Consider the following 18,027-nt stretch of genomic DNA (forward strand, 5'->3'; position numbering starts at 1 on the left):
ACTGTCTGGAATCACAGGCTGGACTATGTGTTATTTACCCTACCCAGGGTCAGAGACAGGATATATATTCCAGCCTACTTACTATCTAAAGGAGGAGATTTAAGACTGGGACTTCAGAGAGCTCAGATATGTTCTCTGTTACCTGTGAAGGATACAGCTTGATCCTTGTACCAACTGGATGTATGATGCAGGTGTATTCATGAATACAGATCAGCCTTTCTTCTCTTACTGCCACTAATTTTCCACCCAGGAAAGACTGGGAAATTACCTGTCTTACCTTAGCAATTACTCTGGTTTGGGAAAGTCAGAAGTAGTGCACCTGGTTGTTTATGAGCTTAGAGGGAAGCAAAGCTGTAACTTAAGTAGTCTGTATGCTACTATCTGACAAACCAAAATAAACAGCTTTCTCCACTTCAGATCATCACTCTGCACTTTCACCTTTAGTTAAATGCTTTGTGTAGGTCTGCTGCTTAGATCACTTATAACTAGAATTTGAGCCATTCCATTCATGTTTCTCCTTGCCTGTTGCTTTGTCTGCTTAACTTCCTTGCATTTTGCTTCCTTTACCTGCAGTTTAGTTTTCCTCTATACAGTATCAGTGTTCTCTTCTGCTAACCTGCAGGGAAAAGATACATAGGTTCCCAGGCAGATTTGCTGAATGCAGCATAAGCACTGTTCAAATCAGTTTAAAGATTTCTCCTGCAGGTATACATGGATTTAAGTTTGAATGAGAGGTCTAGAAATCTCCCAGCTGTCCACTGGATTCAGTGCTTAAAATACTAACCAGAGGAAAGTTGGACACAGATCCAGCAAATATTTGTCTCAGCTTCCCTTTGATTTTAACCAACTCTGAACCCTACCTGCAGGCTCAATCAGCTAATATTACAGTGCAGAGCAAAGCAATATTTAACCTCTGAAAATCTCAGTTATAGCATAAAGTTTTTCAGAACCTTGATATATTTTTTTTTCCCCCTATAGGCATATACAAATATTCAGAGAACCAGATGTTAGTAAACTGAAGAAAAACTACTGCCGCAATCCAGATGATGATTTTCATGGTCCCTGGTGTTACACAGATGATCCTCTCATTCCCTGGGATTACTGCCCTATTTCTCGATGTGAGTACTTATGATGCCTCAGGCACTGTCAGCTGTATTCTCAGTAAAGATGTGGTATGTATATACATTTCCATTGTCGTTTGTGGCAGCAGAAATAATGTAACTCAAGAATCAAGAATCAATTGTGCATGACTGAGAAGGACTGGAGGAAGCTGCTTCTGAAATATATGAACAAGAAGTCCTTTTCCTTAACCAGCTTGGAGATTTCAAGACATATTTATAAAGTAGGAGCATAAAAGCTCTATTACAGATGGTCATTTTCCAGCAGATCTAGCTATTGAATGAGGGCTGGATGGAGACAATGAATTGTCTAGTGGTCAGAATGCTGGCTATGGCCTTAAGAAACCCAGGGACAGCAGCTATCTGTGCTGCAAAAGCTTCATAGTCTGTCTGTGTGTTCTGAATTTGTGCTTAGAGTGAGGATAGCTCACTATACATATGCTGATGTGTAAATGTCCTATATATATTAGATCCTGCTTGTGGATGCTTGTGGGATGATTTAACTCTTGGCAAAAAATTAGGAAAATCACTTCTTTAAAGTTGCATATTATAAGGCTACATAGCATAACTAAACAGAAATAAAAATCATGGGGAATTCAGTAATAAGCTGGATCTAGGTGGGGAAAAAAATATAGAATTATGCCTAAGAATGTGCAATTCACATGTAGATTCAAGATTTTTTTTCATTACTTCCTATTTCTAAATCACTTACCTATATATTATGGGAGGACATTTAAATGGTAACTTAGACTTTTGAATTGATATGTCTGTGATGTCTAGAGTTTGAGGATGATGTTAAATCTATTCTTAGCAGCAGTTTGCTGCATTTCCTCATATTCTGAACTACAGTATCTTTAAGAGATGATGTAAGAAGTTGTACGTTTCTGTGTGTGTGTGTTGTTTTGTTTTGTTTTGTAATTTAAGTGAAGAGTAAACAAATCACGTGAAAGGTTATGTGGATGAAGAACAATAACTGAAGAAATATAAATTTTATTCACTCAGTCCAAGTTTTTTATCTCAACTTATCAATTCCTAAGGAAGTGTTCACAAAAGCCACTTGTAGAGTAATGCCTGTATTGTCAGCTGTGGTATTACAATTTTTGGATTCAAATGCCAAAGCTGGAATATGTCTGTTTTAGAACTGTAAGTTGTATGGAGTAGTGTTAAACTACAAGAGCTTGCTTTCACACTAGTAACCAGTTTAACTGATACAGACAAAATGTTGGCAATTGCCAACTCTACTTGGTGACTTTAACCAGGCTGCTCAAACTTTGTCGTACGTATAGGCACAGGCATGTATAGATACATATACATGTACATCTTTATACACATGGAAAATAACTATATACATAACCATATAAATTTACATATATATACAGATGATGACGGAAATGGAGTTACATGAGGCAGCTTAACATTTGTTATTTCAAAGTTTCCGCAGCTGCACCCATACATCTAGCGCATACCACTGGGCAACAACTGTAGACTTTACTGGAGGCAAAACTTCTGAATAAAATTTAAGCAACTTTCTTGTAACTGCATTGTTACTTGGACTAGATGAAAGAACAAAGCCAGAGTTTGGGGAGCACATCTTGATAAAGATAAGTTCATGCTGAATGCAACATTAACTTTTGAAGTTTCAAAGATATTTAGGGCAATTAGAAAAATTCTTCAAAACTGATCTGGATTAAATCATACTACTTCTACAGTTTCTGAAAACTTAGAGAAAAAATCCTGATTTCTTTTCTCTGCCTTGTCATGTTTAACTGAAATGTAGAAACTGAACATGACAGATAGTCTGATGTATTCAGGATTCAGCCAAGAAGAAAAATGCTTGAAACTTCTGTTGCAGAATGTTTAATTCTTACTCCTTTCTATTGGAATGAAATCCTTCCATCTTGTTAAATCTTGTCAAATTGTAATTTTTATAGAGTATTACTGAAACTACTGCTGTTTTAAACTAAATGAAATATTAAAATTAACAATATGCCATTTGCTGTTTGTTATGACTATATTCAAGTATAAGATGTGTTTTAGTTTTGTATTAAGGATATCTTATTTGTCTGTCTAGGTAATGGTGACACAACTCCTACTACAACCAGTTTGGATGGTAAGTTAGTTTGCTGATTTACTGTGCATTGCATGTATTTTGTCTTCCAAGACTAGCCATTTATTTTTTAGTGAAAATGAAAAACAAACAACAACAATAACAATAACAAAATACAAAACAAAACAAAAAACAAACAAAAAAAAAACAGTTGAAAAATAGAAAATATACATATTGGAAAAAAATATTTTTACAAAAGACAAATGTAGAATTGCTTTATTGCATTTTTTATTCTCATCTTTCTGTCTTGCAAAGGGTGAGATACTGTAACAACTTTCATTATTTGCTTTATGAATTTGGAAATGCTTGTAATAAATTTTAAAAGGTGTTTATTTCTTTTAATATTCCTGACTAAATCTATATGGACTGAACCGAACTTCTTTGAAGTAGTTTTGATGTGTTAGTAATATACTTCATTAGCTCAGTAAGGAGTACACTATCCATGATAAATATTGACCTTCTTGTGGTCCTTATGTGTAACTGTACAGGTTTCCTACCGCTGTTTTTAGTAAAATGTGATCTCTGGACCTGCTTTCAGATACTGTCATTCCTTGTGCTTCAACAAAACATTTGAGAGTTGTAAATGGAATCCCAACACAAACTAACGAAGGATGGGTGGTTAGTTTGACATACAGGTAACTATCATGTTGATAAGGACAATGCATCTAGTAGGATGTTGTTTTTTTCAAACTGTAGAAAGCATTGATTGGAATAAGAATGCTTCTAAAATGTAGCTAAATCCTATAAAGACATTTAAAAATTAGCAATCCTGGGACATTTGGTATTTCCATCTTGTTACATATTGCTCCACCAGTGAAAAGGTTCTATGTTCATTATTGCTGAGTTGTATGTATGAGCTTCTAAAGCATCCATAGCATTCTGCTCTTTAGATTGGCAACTGCATACCTTTTCACATCATTGGCTCCCCATTGAGCCTTAAACTGCTTCTTTTATAGCTTATGGTAAGAAAACTGAGTTTCATGTCAATGTTTAATTTTTAACAGCAGTGCATTTAGGAAAGGATTCATGTTATATACCCATATGTAGTTTTGCTTTCTGTTCTTATCATTTAATGCAATTAAATGGTATTTTGTATTAAAAAATAAGTGGCAACTCTAAGACCTAGCATGCACATCTGGAATTGTGTATTGCATTATGTCACATCTTAGTTTGCTACCGTGTAAAAGCCAGAACACAGAACTGTTGTCTCTTCTGTTCATAACTCATCAGCTAGAAGTGTAAATTGGTAATGAATAACAGGAAATAGATCTCATGCATCTTTTTTTCCTTGTCTACTTGAGGAAATACAGTGCATGTTATTACTATTAGCTTATGTGTTTTGTCACTGCTTTAAAAACTGTGTTGTAAAGTAGGTATCCACAAATACTCTGGGAAAAAAAGAAAACAAACAAACAAAAAAATAAATAAAAATTTTAAAAAATCTATTTTCTGCATTACTTTACTGCTGAAGAAATCCTGTGAGCTGTTACCAGCCCTGGCAATGTTTCTAGCTCCTGGGCTGAGATCAGAACTAGAATATTCTAAAAGTTTAGCAGATAGATAGTCCAGAAATAAATTCTAGAGTAACATCATTAGACTAAATAAACAGAAGGGTGGGCTGGAATGCTGAATCTCTGTGGTAAAGCTTATGATGCCATCATTTTTAAAGCAGCCTGAATGACTGGGGAGCATTTTGCCAGGAAAGGAGAATTAAAGCTCGTGCCTAAAATTTAAATAGCTAATAAGAAATAATGTTAAGCTAATAGAAAATGGATTTTGTGTGATACTACAGAATTCCATTAAGCAGATGAGTGCATAAAATACTGAAGATTATTTTATGAAAAAGAGATTCCTGAAATACTCCAGCAGAAAAATATATTTTGAAATATTACATATAAGCATAAAAATGTACTTTTATTGTGTACTGGTACCAGTGAAGCAGGCAGCCTTTTGTATGAAACAGTATCTTGATGATTCCAAGATTTTTTTTTTGTGAAGGATTTAAGAATTTCATAAAGCATGCTGTATCCTAACTTTTAGTCTGCAAAAAACTAGCTGTACATCTCAAAATGGAACTGCAATGACAAATTCTTACTTGTGTTTACAAATTACTGTTCATACTTGGCAACTGAGGTCCACTTCTGAATGTTAAATTAATTAACAATATATTTTCCTAATTATCTGGTGCAGATTCTGTTATCAGGAATATTTAAATATATTTGGAGAAAATTCATTCATTTCAGGAAATCAGTTCTGGATTTGTGTTTTGTTTAAATGTTAGGCTTAACATTCTGTACTAGTCAGTCTCGTGAAGCACTAGATGCAATCTTGTGAAGTTATACTAGTAAGTAGTGAAACTAACAGGCAGGAACACATGCTCCTGTGTGAAATGTGTATAATAAAACTCAGAATCATGGAATCTCAGAATCGTTTGGGTTGGAAAGGACCTTTAAGATGATTTAGTTCCAACCCCTTGCAATTGGTAGGAATACTGTCCTCTACTGGAGGTTGCTTAGAGTCATGATTTTATAAAGAATCCAGTCTTTTGGATCCAGCCCCCCTCCCCCCCCCCAAACCAACAACAACAAAAACCAACTGAAACCAATCCAACAACAAACAAACGAAAAAACAACACAATAAAAGCAGTCAAGCACCTCTGTTATTCTGATTTCTTTGAACTCAGTGCAGAATCTGGGCTCCTTCCAGCATTTTTAACAAAGTATTTAATCTTTGTTGATTTGAATTTATAAATTCTGAGTTTTTTTGTGTGTTTTTTTTTTCCACAAATCATTGAAGATTATTATTCATTTTTTTAAAGAGCTGTAGAAAATAAATGTGACTTTGGAGGCACAATGAAGGAAACTAATTAATCTGCATTCCACAGTCATTTTTATTTCTGAAAGAACTGCCAAGCTTAATTGTTTGAATTTTACTTGATATATTATGCTTCAGATTTTCTATAATTGTGTAGGATGTCATATATTGCAGATTGTTTCCAACTGAAGTATGTGCACACAGAAATCTCATAGGATTGGTAACCAAATAGTAACTCTCCACCTTGAGGTCAATGCTTTGTACAATACCTATGTGAAAAATGTTGTTTACATGTGGCAGCTGTCTGGGAACTGTTTCAGTCCAATTGGTATTAAAAAGAGGTTCACTTTTTAAGCATAAATTAAAATATCTCTCATTATAGATCCACCTCTGAAACAACTAAATGAACAGAGTAACTGAATTTCTCTTTTCTCTTGGCTCATGCAAATTGCAGCAAATCTGCAAAGCTGTGCTGCCACATGTATTCAAACTGTGGGATAAAGGGACAGCAAAATGGTTCCACAGGCTGTCATTCAGCCACCTTTCCCTTCACCAGGGGAGTATCTAAGTGAAAGCTTGCAGCAGTGATCTGTAAAGGTTTTGTCTGGGTTGGAAAAGAAGTATCCTTATTTATGTATGTATTTTTTTATTCTACAGGAATAAGCATATCTGTGGAGGCACTCTGGTAAAGGAAGAGTGGGTTCTCACAGCAAGGCAGTGTTTCCCTTCTCGGTACAGTAGTCTGTAGTTCTGCAATATTGAAATACATGCATTTTATGTAACTTAGTAGCACAACACTTGCATTTAAATGCAGGAGTTTTCACTCCTGTTTGTCTTTAACACTGCTCTTTTGATGTCAAAATTCCTGAGAGGCCTTGGTATTTTCAGTTTTTATCATTGTTAATCTAAAAGAAGTCTGGCTGTTTTACACAGAAGTACAAACATTATCCAAGTGTAGTAGTTACGCGGTCGCCTCTTTGTGGAAATAATTTTATGCTTTTTCTGAACTGGACAGAATAAAGTAGGAGTCTTGGGCAAACTTTGAAAAGTTTGAAGGTTTACACTTTCCAAAGATTTTAATGCTTGCATTCTAGTAGAAAACAAAATCACATTTTGGTCACACTTAATGATGAAATTATGCACTGGCTTCAGACCAAAAACTTATATTTGAGGATGTTGATTTTGGAGTAGAAATTGGCAGTGTTATCTGACTTCAAGTAAAGTGTTAGTTAAGATCTTGTAGTATAATCATGTTAAGCAGAGTTCTTTTGGAGTTACTTTATTATCCATGCAGCAAAATCCTAACTTACTTTGCCTAATTTAGTTACAAAGATTTGAAAGACTACAAAGCCTGGCTTGGAGTCCATAACATCAAAGGAAAGGGAGAAGAGAAGCACAGGCAAGTTCGAAATATCTCCCAGCTGGTATATGGTCCGGCAGGATCCGATCTGGTTTTACTAAAACTTAGCAGGTTAGTAGCTACTAGTGCTAATTCCAGGTTTTTCACCTATGAATGAAACTCATCCTAAATAAGAATGACAAATTCAGTTCTGTACTGTTGCAATACTGCAGATGACATTTCTATAGGATAAAATTCCAATTATAAGAAGTTCATGTCAGTTGTTTCTTGGCACAACTCATAAAGCATGAATGTATTAAGAAAATGGATGAATTTCACTTGAAATGTCCAGCAATGGTGGCTCTTTTACTCAGAAATCAGATGTTAATTTTGAAAAATCATGGCTATCTTTTTCCCAATTACCAGGTTTAGCTTATTTCTTTATTTTAATATTCATTGAAAAGTATGTGCTTTCCATTTATAGATTAAATAGCAGATAGCAACTAAGATATCTGTTTACATATAAACTTTAAAACTTTCTCAATATTAAAAAAGCAATACCTACATATTCAAATGAAATGCCATCATTACTTACTTTTAAGATGAAAAACCAAGTTAAATAACATAAAAGTAGTGACAGTGTTTCAAGAAATCTCTTGACAGTTCACAAATGTAAGACACACACACACTCAAAAAAAAAAAAAAAAAAGAATCCACCATACTCTTCAAAGATGGAAAATAAAGGAAAAGAATTGGCACAATTTTTTAACTTCTGTGAATATTATTTTAAGGATAGACTCTAGAAGGTAAAATAAAAACCATCATATGTACTGTTTGTTTACTCTTTTCAGACCTGCTGTATTGACAAATTTTGTAGAAATAATCCGATTGCCCATTTCTGGATGTACCATACCAGAGAAGACCAGTTGCAGTGTTTATGGATGGGGATACACTGGATGTAAGAAATTATTTTTAAAAACTAAATGAATACGTTGACAACTTACTCCCTTCCTCTTGTCATTATAGGTGAGACTGCTGGTATTGCCTGATGCCACACTTGTCCAACACTTTTCATAATGAAATGCAGTTTCACCTTTTTATTATTATATTTTTTAATTTTGTAAATCTTTATGTATTTTATCAAAGCTAAATTAATGTGAAACATTTTTTATTAATCCATTCTTTTTTTTTTTTTTTTTTTCCCTTGAGAGAAGAAAAAATGATTCAAACATTTCAAAGAACAAACTGCCAGAACAAAATTGATTTACATATTTAAAGAAAAATAAAAAATCTGGCATAATTGTTTTGAAGAGTTCTAAACCTGTTTAGAAAAATTCTGATTCATCCACATGATTATTTCTGTATCTCAAAGCAGACCACGTGGTAGAAAACCAATACAGAATAATTAACGTTAAGATAATTAATGTACACAAAGACAGTGTTAATGATTTACAAGTAGCAGTATGTCTGGCATTTCCTAACTCTTGAGTGCTTGACTTCATAGCCTTACTAACAAGTATTAAACACAGATTCTGTGCGAAGTAAATAGAAATATTTTGTTGAAAAGACATTTATTTAGGCTGGTAAATATTATATCTGGCTCATTATATGTTGATGATAAACTTAGTAGCTGTCAGTTAACAATAATTACTGCAGTAATTATTGTACTCAGATGCCGTTTTGCCACAGATCCTTAGATATCCTCTGAAGAGAATGGCTGTCTAAGGGAAGTAGGGCTGGGACATAGTACAGCGTCACAGGAAAGCTTAGTTTAAGAGAATAAATACGGGAATTTACACTGTTGCAGAGTTACATAATACCATAAATACATAACATCCATCATCCAAGGGCTTTGTACCATATTTTGTATTCTACTTAATGCAATCCTCATAACATCACAGTCAGGGACAGAAGAATTACTGCATTCATTTTTCTATTCAAGTAAACAGAATAACAATTCTGTGAAAGACAAAGCTTACACTTTTTATTGATCACTGTGCAGAGAATGGTCAGGTCCCGGCCCTCTGTTTTAATTCTTAGCTTGTACAGACTTGTCCTTTGACATGCGGACAAGAACAAGCTCCATGGGGCTCCTGCTTCCTGACCTTCACACTGATGAGAATGGAGATTGCATTAAGCAGTGTCTCTGCTCTTGCAGGTACAAAGTCATTCAGCATAGCTGAGCCAGTGCAGAATAAGAAAAAAACTGTACTGCTATGATATTTTTCAAGTTAGACATCCTTTCTTAGACCATGGCAGCCACCATTACATGTTAACCCTTGTTTAAGGCAGGCAGTGAAATCCTCGCTCTGCTAACAGGAGTGACAACATTTCACACTTTTCCTGATTTCTGTGATATGCCAAAGCAAGCTGGCAGTAGAATCTACTGCTTTCTTCCAATACTGAAAAACTCTTCAGATATTCTCAGAGAACTAAAGAGACTTGTTCATCAAGAACATTTATTGCAAATTTTGTTTGGAACAAATATAAAAAAAATCCTTAAAGGAGAAATTATTGATATCAGTGAGGATGAATAAAAATATGAGTACACTGGGACAAAGTACGGTGAATTAAGTTATGAGAGTAAATTCATCCAGATTGCATCTTCAATGTCTTCAATGTCTTTTTTTTTTTTTTTTTTTTTAACCTAAAATAGAATAAAGTCTGTATTCTCTTTTCAATCCTAGTAGCTAACTATGATGGCCTTCTCCGGGTAGCAAACCTGTTTATTCTGGGAAATGAGAAATGCAACCAGTATCTCAAAGGGAAGATCACTGTGAATGAGTCAGAAATCTGTGCTGTGGCTGAAACCACTGGTGCTGGGCCTTGTGAGGTAAATATTACATTTTATAAGAGTGTATTAAGAACCGTCATTACTTTTTCTTCCTGTGAAATAATTTACTTGATTTTTTATTTTATTTATTTTTTTAATAATTATTCTCTCTACATCAAACTTATATACAAAAATTGTATACGAATCTTCTGCATTAGAAAATGATCTGTGTTTCTAATTATGTATTTGCTGCTAAAGTGAGGGAAGAAGTTTCTTTCTGTAAGTTACTTTCTGCTACTACTCATGTTTAATAGACTTCAGTACCCAAACACTTTGCTAGATTGAAATAAATTTGTTGCCTGTATAATAAGGACTAAAGTAAGTTGTGTGGTAGTAACAGCAATTTATTTTGATTGAGCAGCAAGTAAGGTTTCGAGCAAATTGAACTCCTTAGCTAGATGAGGATTTCCATGCAACATCCAAAACAAGCAAACAAACAAAAACAAAACAAACAACAACAATAACAAAATGTTCACTGCTTAGTGGAGTTAATAAAGTTATGAAATATACAGAAAGATCCAAAAACGTACTGAGATACAGTATTATTCAGAGGAGTGAGTAGTTTGGTCTCCCTAAGAAAACCTGAGCCATATCTTACTGAGTAGAGGAGAAAGTGATGCTTTGGTAATAATAGAGTTTAATACAGTTGGTTTTCTTGGGACTAGAATTGATGGAGAAAAGACATCTGCGGAGAAATGGTATAAATCATTAGTTATAGGAAGACATCTTTTTTTTCTGTGTTGAAAATCTGTCTGATGAGGTGATATCTAGAAGGAAGGCAGTCCTGAGTATCATAATGCATTTAATATCTGGAGAAAAATATGATTTCCTAGCACTAATGTGAATTATTCCCTACCCATGGATACTACCAACCCATAGGAGAAACAGTTCTTCATCAAGATGAAGTCTGTTCCATTTACTATTAATATATCACAGGATCCACTTTATTACTACATTTATTTTTTCCTTAAAAATTAAATATTTCATCTTAAATGGGCTCTTAGACATGTGAAGTTTTATAAATGAAACATCTGGATGGAGGCCTGTTGGGGATCCTGCATTTTGTCTTCCCTTACAATGAGAAATCGACTGATTAGTATTAGCAATCAGTCTTAATCAATGTACGGTTTTCTGCTCCCCTTTGAAGCCATTTTCCTCACTAAAGAATAAGCAGAGAAACCAAATCAGATTGGCAGATAAAACTCCACTCTTGAAAGTGTTTTATGAGTGGCTTTGATGATACTGACAATTGTTTATTGTTTATAATCTGCTGCCAGCTAGAAAAACAAAACTGAAAAAGAAATAAAGGTCAAACATCAAATCATAGAATCATAGAATGGTTTGGGTTGGAAGGAACCTCAAAGTTCATCTAGTTCAAAACCCATACTGTAGGCAGAGTTGCCAACCACTAAATAAAGCACGTTGTTGTTTGCCTGCTAAGCCAGAGAAGAGTCCTAAACATTAGCTTTTATTTTTTGAAACAGTATCTCACTATGTGATACAAATATTTACTAGTTCTGCCTAGTTTTGCAGCTAGTTTACTTGATTCAGTATAAATTTCACCTGGATTAATACTGCAGTGTCTGTGTTCAAGTCCTGGTTCTGTGTGAATGTATCTAAATTACAATTTCATAGTAAAAGCCCCACTATATGGCTTACACCTATGACCCCAGAAGTCCATTTAGAAGTTTCCTACTGCAGTCACAATACTACTCAATACCCTACTACTCAAATTAGGCAAGTATGGTATCATACATTACATTACCTTACTAATAGGACCCCTATCAGACCACCTAAATTTTCTTTTTCTAAGCCTAGACCGAAGAGGAACACTGATGACCATCTCAGTCTGTCAATACAAAGATTGCTTATTCATCTGTATGCTATGTAGGTTTGGTCATTGCTGCAAGAATAATCCAAATCTTCTGATAAGTCTCAGGGCTATAACTGTGATAATCTCCCATGGATTTTGTATTTTGTACTATTTTGCCAAGTCAACACAAACTACAAATGCACAGAGCAAAAACCTGATCTTTACATGGCCTACAACCACTACAACCACTGCTATTCCTCATGAGGTAGCTACCTCATGATTGCTATCAAATTGTTTGTTTGTTAAAACAAATAAAGGTCAAGCACTGTCATTTCTCTAGTGAAATGAATGAAAAAAAGATATTAGAGGCTGGGTTTTGTCCTGTGGCAAAGATAATTTTACTGCCTGTTCACTGAGCTTTGTCCAGCCCAAGAGAAAGCAAGCAAGCAAGCAGTAGGGGGTAGATAGGCACTGTGGGCACTGTGTCTTGAAGCATTTTAGGTGATGTTCTTTTTTTTTTCTTTATCAAATTAATTTTTGTTTTCTTTCTCTTCCCAAGCGTGATTATGGTGGTCCCCTGGTTTGTGAACAAAACAGGCTAAAAATAGTAGTGGGTGTCATCGTTCCTGGCCGTGGATGTGCCATTCGCAATCGTCCTGGGATTTTTGTTCGAGTCTCTTATTACTCCCGGTGGATACACAAGATTATGATGACCTACAGAAAACCCTGAAGAACTCAACAGCTTCCATTTACAGAGAGATTTTGGACAGCATAGAATTAAGGTGTAATGTAAAGATCAACCATTTTTAAACTACTTGATAGTCAAGTTTGTTGAACTTCTTTTAATATTTATGGGTGTTATTGGTGTTTTGTCTATCAGTGTTGTTTTATAAATATTGAAGTAACTTACAGTATATGCAAGTATAGTGACATATCTCCTGAAGATACTTGAATGGGTAAAAAATTTTGCAAAGATATTATTACTGGATGATTAATGGTTTTGTACAAAAAGATCACATGACCTTTTTTGGTTTTTTTGTTTTTTTTTTTTTTGCTGCTCTTCAGATTATCTTAGAAGGAGTAACATATTATAGCTTTATTTAACACAACTTCTTTTTATGAGCCATACACTTCTCTTCAGATATGACGATAGTTCTACAGGGAGATGTATAAATCTATCAAAGACAGCATACATGATCCTATTTCTCATACCCCCTTAAGAGAGGTCAAAAAATGGCAATATTCCATTACAAAAATCATCCCTTTTGACATTAATCTTTTCATTGTTAACAAACTTTGACAAGACTTCAATCAGTGGAGTTCTCACAGAAGTCAGTATCACTTCCTGTTACACAGTGCTTATAGGCTCTATTTCTGTACTTGGTCCCTTTCGTGTGAAGGTGGTCCTCTAAGAGAAATCTCAAAAAACTCTCTGGATGTGCAAAGAGATGTTGAAATGAACTCGTTAGCAAACTGTTGATCAGTTGTTCAAAGTCACAGAACTAACTGTGAATTTACTGTGTAAGAATGTGTATCTGATCGGATTTGAAAAATTAGTCTTGATTTGCCACTGATGGACTTTTGCCACTAAAAGGTATTTAAAATAAATATGTCCAAATCCTTCTCAAGAGGTGTTGAAAGGATTCTACATATTTATTTAAAAGTAACTTTGATGACAGGAGGAAAAAAAAAAAAAAAAAAAGTTGATTCTGGCACCTGGATGAAAGACAGTAGGAGGAAAATTAGGTATATATTGAAAAACTTTTCAAGGACTTCAGATATGTAATAAGATTTTACCTAAATCTAGTCAAAAAAGTGTCCTTGGTATAGTCCCTTTCAGGGCAATAAAATTATTGCAGGGAGATGATCTTGTATAAAATAGGGAAAACATCTCTAGTAGTTAAGCACCTTGTGTTTCTTGCCTGCATGTAGATCTATCATTTCCCTTTATGCTGATTTGGAAAAGGGACAAATAATCAGCATCTGTGAAAAGTGCATGTTCCGTTTTAGATGTGTAACTGTATGTCTGGAATTATTATACATTTAGCAGCTGGCAATACAATAAAAATTGTGCCCTGGGGGCGCAGTGGTAGGAATACCTCTTTGCAACACCGGGGCCCAGGTTCGAATCCCCCCTGTGGCACATGTGGTAGAAGTGCCGCGCTGCTACACAGGAGGCTCAAATCCCAGCATTTGGACTCGATGATCTCTAAGGTCCCTTCCAACCCACACAAGACTATGATACTATGATACTATGAGTATGTTATAGGTGGCACCGACAACCCTGTAAATTCTAGGAAGCGGATACAACACATATCCAGTTATTTTTACTACTGTACATGCAATTGCGTAAGTAACTGCACTATTACTTCACTTGTGACAGTGTAATTGTATATGTTTCCAGCAGCAAGTTATAAGGTATATAGATCATATCTAACTGCATAGCCTCTAAGCTGACATGATGATGTAGACATATAAAAGAACATTTTATTTCACTCAAAAGACGCAGGGCTGAATTCTGCCCTGGCAGAAAGAAATCATGTAATGGGAAGCCATTCTCATGTTAACTCACCGAATTATTTTCTTCATCAGTGCACTTTGGCTACAGTGAGACTCAAATATGCTTACATCTCCTAGTCAACTAGGATGAATTTCAGCCCAAGCTTAAATGTCCTGGCTTGCTGAGATTTGTGTCAAGCATCCAGCAACATCTACTGGTGCATAGGAAGAAATATTTTAGGAAGTAGAGCATCTGCAATTCCTCTTGATGTAAATAGTTTCTTTGGAACAGAAGCAACTTCCCTGTACTGGAGACCTGAAGGTGTGAATGCTACATGGACAGTCTATTTATCCTGGCTGGTTCTGAACCCTTCATATTCCTTTTTGTCTCTCTTACTGGCTTAAAGAGGGCAGGATTTAGCCTTTGTATTTACAATTAATTATTGCCATTTATGTAAAGACTGTATTCTTACTAAGTATATACTGAACACAGCATATTGAAACAATTAACTTTTTGAGAGAGACTTTTGAAAAACTCCAAGTGAGTTTTGTTTTCAGTCAGTAGAATGTGGATAAAATACATAATTCCATGTTCACTCTTTGTACCCTAGGAATTGTTATGTGCTCCCTGTATTACATGTGCTGGTGTTTTGTTATGTCTATCTGAAAAATTAAATCTTAAAATATTTTAGTTATAATCTTCTGCTGTGCAGAAGACTGTGATTTTTATATATATATACACACACGCATATATATATATGATAAAAAAATACTGTTTTTTGTTAGACAATGTGTAAGGATTTTTACCTGTTTGTTCTGGGCATCACCTCAGTAAAATAAGTTGTGCAGAGTTGATGCTCCAGAACTTAACATGTTTGTATGCACTTGCTTATCAGGTGCTCTTGCTCTCCCTATCTATATGGAGAGCACACGAGACTCTGAAAAGCAAGGAAGAGAAGAATAATGATACGTGGTAATGAATTTGTACTTCATTTATTCCTGTGAATATTTCTTGTTGGTACCAATGGTACCGTGCCAGGCAACTGTTATAACAACAGGATTCTCTTAAGAAAGGACACTCTACAGATATTCATTCATTGTTCTAACATTTCTCTATATAATAACAGGTGGGCGTACTTTGGTACCCATCTAAATTTCTGAAAAGCCTCTTATTAACTTTTGTGGGATCTGGACTTTACTTTGCAGATGTGATTTTGTTCATATTATAATTAAGGGATACAGAACCTAAACTCTTATCTAGGGACGTTCTAAAATTCCTTTGAATTTCATCTTCCTTTTCCTAGCTGCAACATAGATTTATGGACTCTGAAAAGGGTAATAACTGGATACAAAATTTTCAAACCTAAGACCTGAGTTTTAGCTGCTGAAGTAAGTTTGACTCAATGACTGATTTTCTTTGGGCACTGAAACTGGCTGACACTTCTTTGTCTCCTTAATGAAAACATTTCTTCCTTTAAAATATATATATGTATATTTTTTATTTTTTTTTTATTTTATTTTTTTCCCCTCTCTTTTCCCCTCCTAAATCTAATGATCCTCAGAGAAACTATAGCTCTCACTGGTAATATACTGGTCCAAATCTTTGCTGCTACGGCCAAAATCTTCTGTAATTTGAAAATAAAATTCTCCCAGGCATTCTGCAGACCTTTGCTGTGTGTAATGCCAGTGTACTTGACAGAGCTACTCACTTGAGTTAGGGTTTTTCAGACAAGGGCCCAAATATACTTCTGACGGTCAAAATCTACTCAGGCAAAATGTCCCTTGAAATCAATGAATGTGATTATCAAAGTAGGGGCTGAAATTTGCTCAATGCTTTTCCCTACAGCTGTGCACTGAACTACATGCTTGCTTTACAACGAAAAGCACACCGGTTCTGGACTACACAGCAACTGCAACAGCAGGTGAGGCTTTATTGCCAACTTTATGGAAGGCTGGTTGTAAACCAGTTCACTCCCACGAAACCTATATAAAACCAATAGTATTGATTGTTCAGTCTTCTTTCCTTATCAGTTATTTTCTTCCTCCTTCACATGCACTGGTATATTATTGTTTTATGAATGTTAGGTCTGCTGGCAGGAACTGACATGGCTTTTCATCCTAAAATTTTGCGGTGATCCTTTTTAGATGTACTCTTGGGCATTTGTGTATGGTGTTTCCTTGTGTGGGATCAATTCAGGGAGCTGCCTGTGGAATTCAGTGTATGATAAGAGTATTTTTTCATATTTAAGTGGGAAAAATAATGCTTCCATTAATGATAACTGACCAAATGCCTAACAAAAAGGGAACACTGTGGTTATAACCTGTATAATGATCTTCTGTAATTAATGGCATCTTCACTAGTTAATAAAGTTGGTATTTTTGTAACCTTGTTTACTCTTATTATTCTTAATAAAATATTTTATAAAAAATATCAACCTAATTAGCACTATATTTCTTATTTAAAGAAGAATCTTTGGAACTGCATTAACTGCAAGGAAAAAGCCTTAGTAAAATGAATGTCTGCCACTCCTAATTTCAATAAAGGATTTTACTGTGCCAAATAAAGAGGACTGATATTTTAAAGATCTTCATGCATCCAATACTGAGACCACGCATAAAATGAAGGATAAAATAAATAAATAAAAAGATGTGATCCTGTTGAGCCTCTCCAAGAGATTCATACTGGACTTCTGCATAGACAATGACTAAAGCGTACTGTGGGAAGAATAATTTGGACTGAAAAGCTCGTGCTTAATCTAAAAATGAACATTTGACACAAAGCTTGCAGTTTCTTACAATTCCACTGTGCTAGGTTTGGCATTTAGAATATGTCTCTTAATATGATCTCTATGATCATCTCAGGAAAAACCCTCCATTACTATGTCATTTAGTATTACCAGCAGTACATAAGTTGATCCAAAGAGAACAAATCTAGATGCTATACTAGATGTACCTAATATCAAGAAAAGTCAACAGAAATTGCTAGGGGAAAAATAAATAAATAAATAAATAAGTAAACAATTGTGAACCTTACTAGCATCACTGGGTGAGTATCTCTGTATCTCTGTCCACTTGAGTATTGTCAAGGTCCTTTAGCATCATGGCATTCTCATTCAGCAAGTTCAAGTAAGGGTCAGTAAGTTCATGGCTTGTTTTTCATTATCAAAATGAAATTTCTAAGTTCTGTGCATTTCTGGTTATGCTGAAATTTTGGTACTTTAAATACATATTTTCCACAACTCCACCTATATAAATAATAAATAATTCTTCAAATGATTTAATGTACAGAGTGTTTGAAGTTGGATTATGAATCTTCCATTGCAAATATTTCATTATTTTTAATTGTAGTCCAAAAAGGGGATTTTCTAATTGGTTCATACAATCAGTGGATGTTATGAAGAACTCCTTAAACCAATGGGAAGCTTGCCAGTAACTTCAACCATGAAGGCAAGCTTCCAAATCATAAAAATTTAGATGCAGTCTGTATGTCAAAACTTGTTTTTG

General features: G+C 34.8%; 1 protein-coding gene across 4 annotated transcripts in view; it reads left to right on the forward strand.

Moving 5' to 3' along the window:
* Positions 1-16,958, forward strand: part of HGF (hepatocyte growth factor) — a 61,040-nt gene extending 44,082 nt beyond the window's left edge. For 2 of the 4 annotated variants that reach the window (XM_015878541.2, XM_015878383.2), the window contains exons 11-18: positions 979-1,118; positions 3,190-3,228; positions 3,764-3,860; positions 6,697-6,771; positions 7,364-7,510; positions 8,230-8,336; positions 10,066-10,211; positions 12,584-16,958. In XM_015878541.2, coding sequence (XP_015734027.1) covers positions 979-1,118; positions 3,190-3,228; positions 3,764-3,860; positions 6,697-6,771; positions 7,364-7,510; positions 8,230-8,336; positions 10,066-10,211; positions 12,584-12,754 — 922 coding nt within the window. In that variant the 3' untranslated portion in view covers positions 12,755-16,958. Of the gene's footprint in view, positions 1-978; positions 1,119-3,189; positions 3,229-3,713; positions 3,861-6,696; positions 6,772-7,363; positions 7,511-8,229; positions 8,337-10,065; positions 10,212-12,583 lie in introns of those variants that run through there. The other 2 variants (XM_015878467.2, XR_001558599.2) reach the window with 2 other exon arrangements.
* Positions 16,959-18,027: the final 1,069 nt, after the last annotated feature.

Source organism: Coturnix japonica, chromosome 1 (genome assembly GCF_001577835.2).
Source record: "Coturnix japonica isolate 7356 chromosome 1, Coturnix japonica 2.1, whole genome shotgun sequence".
NCBI classification, from domain to species: Eukaryota; Metazoa; Chordata; class Aves; order Galliformes; family Phasianidae; genus Coturnix; species Coturnix japonica.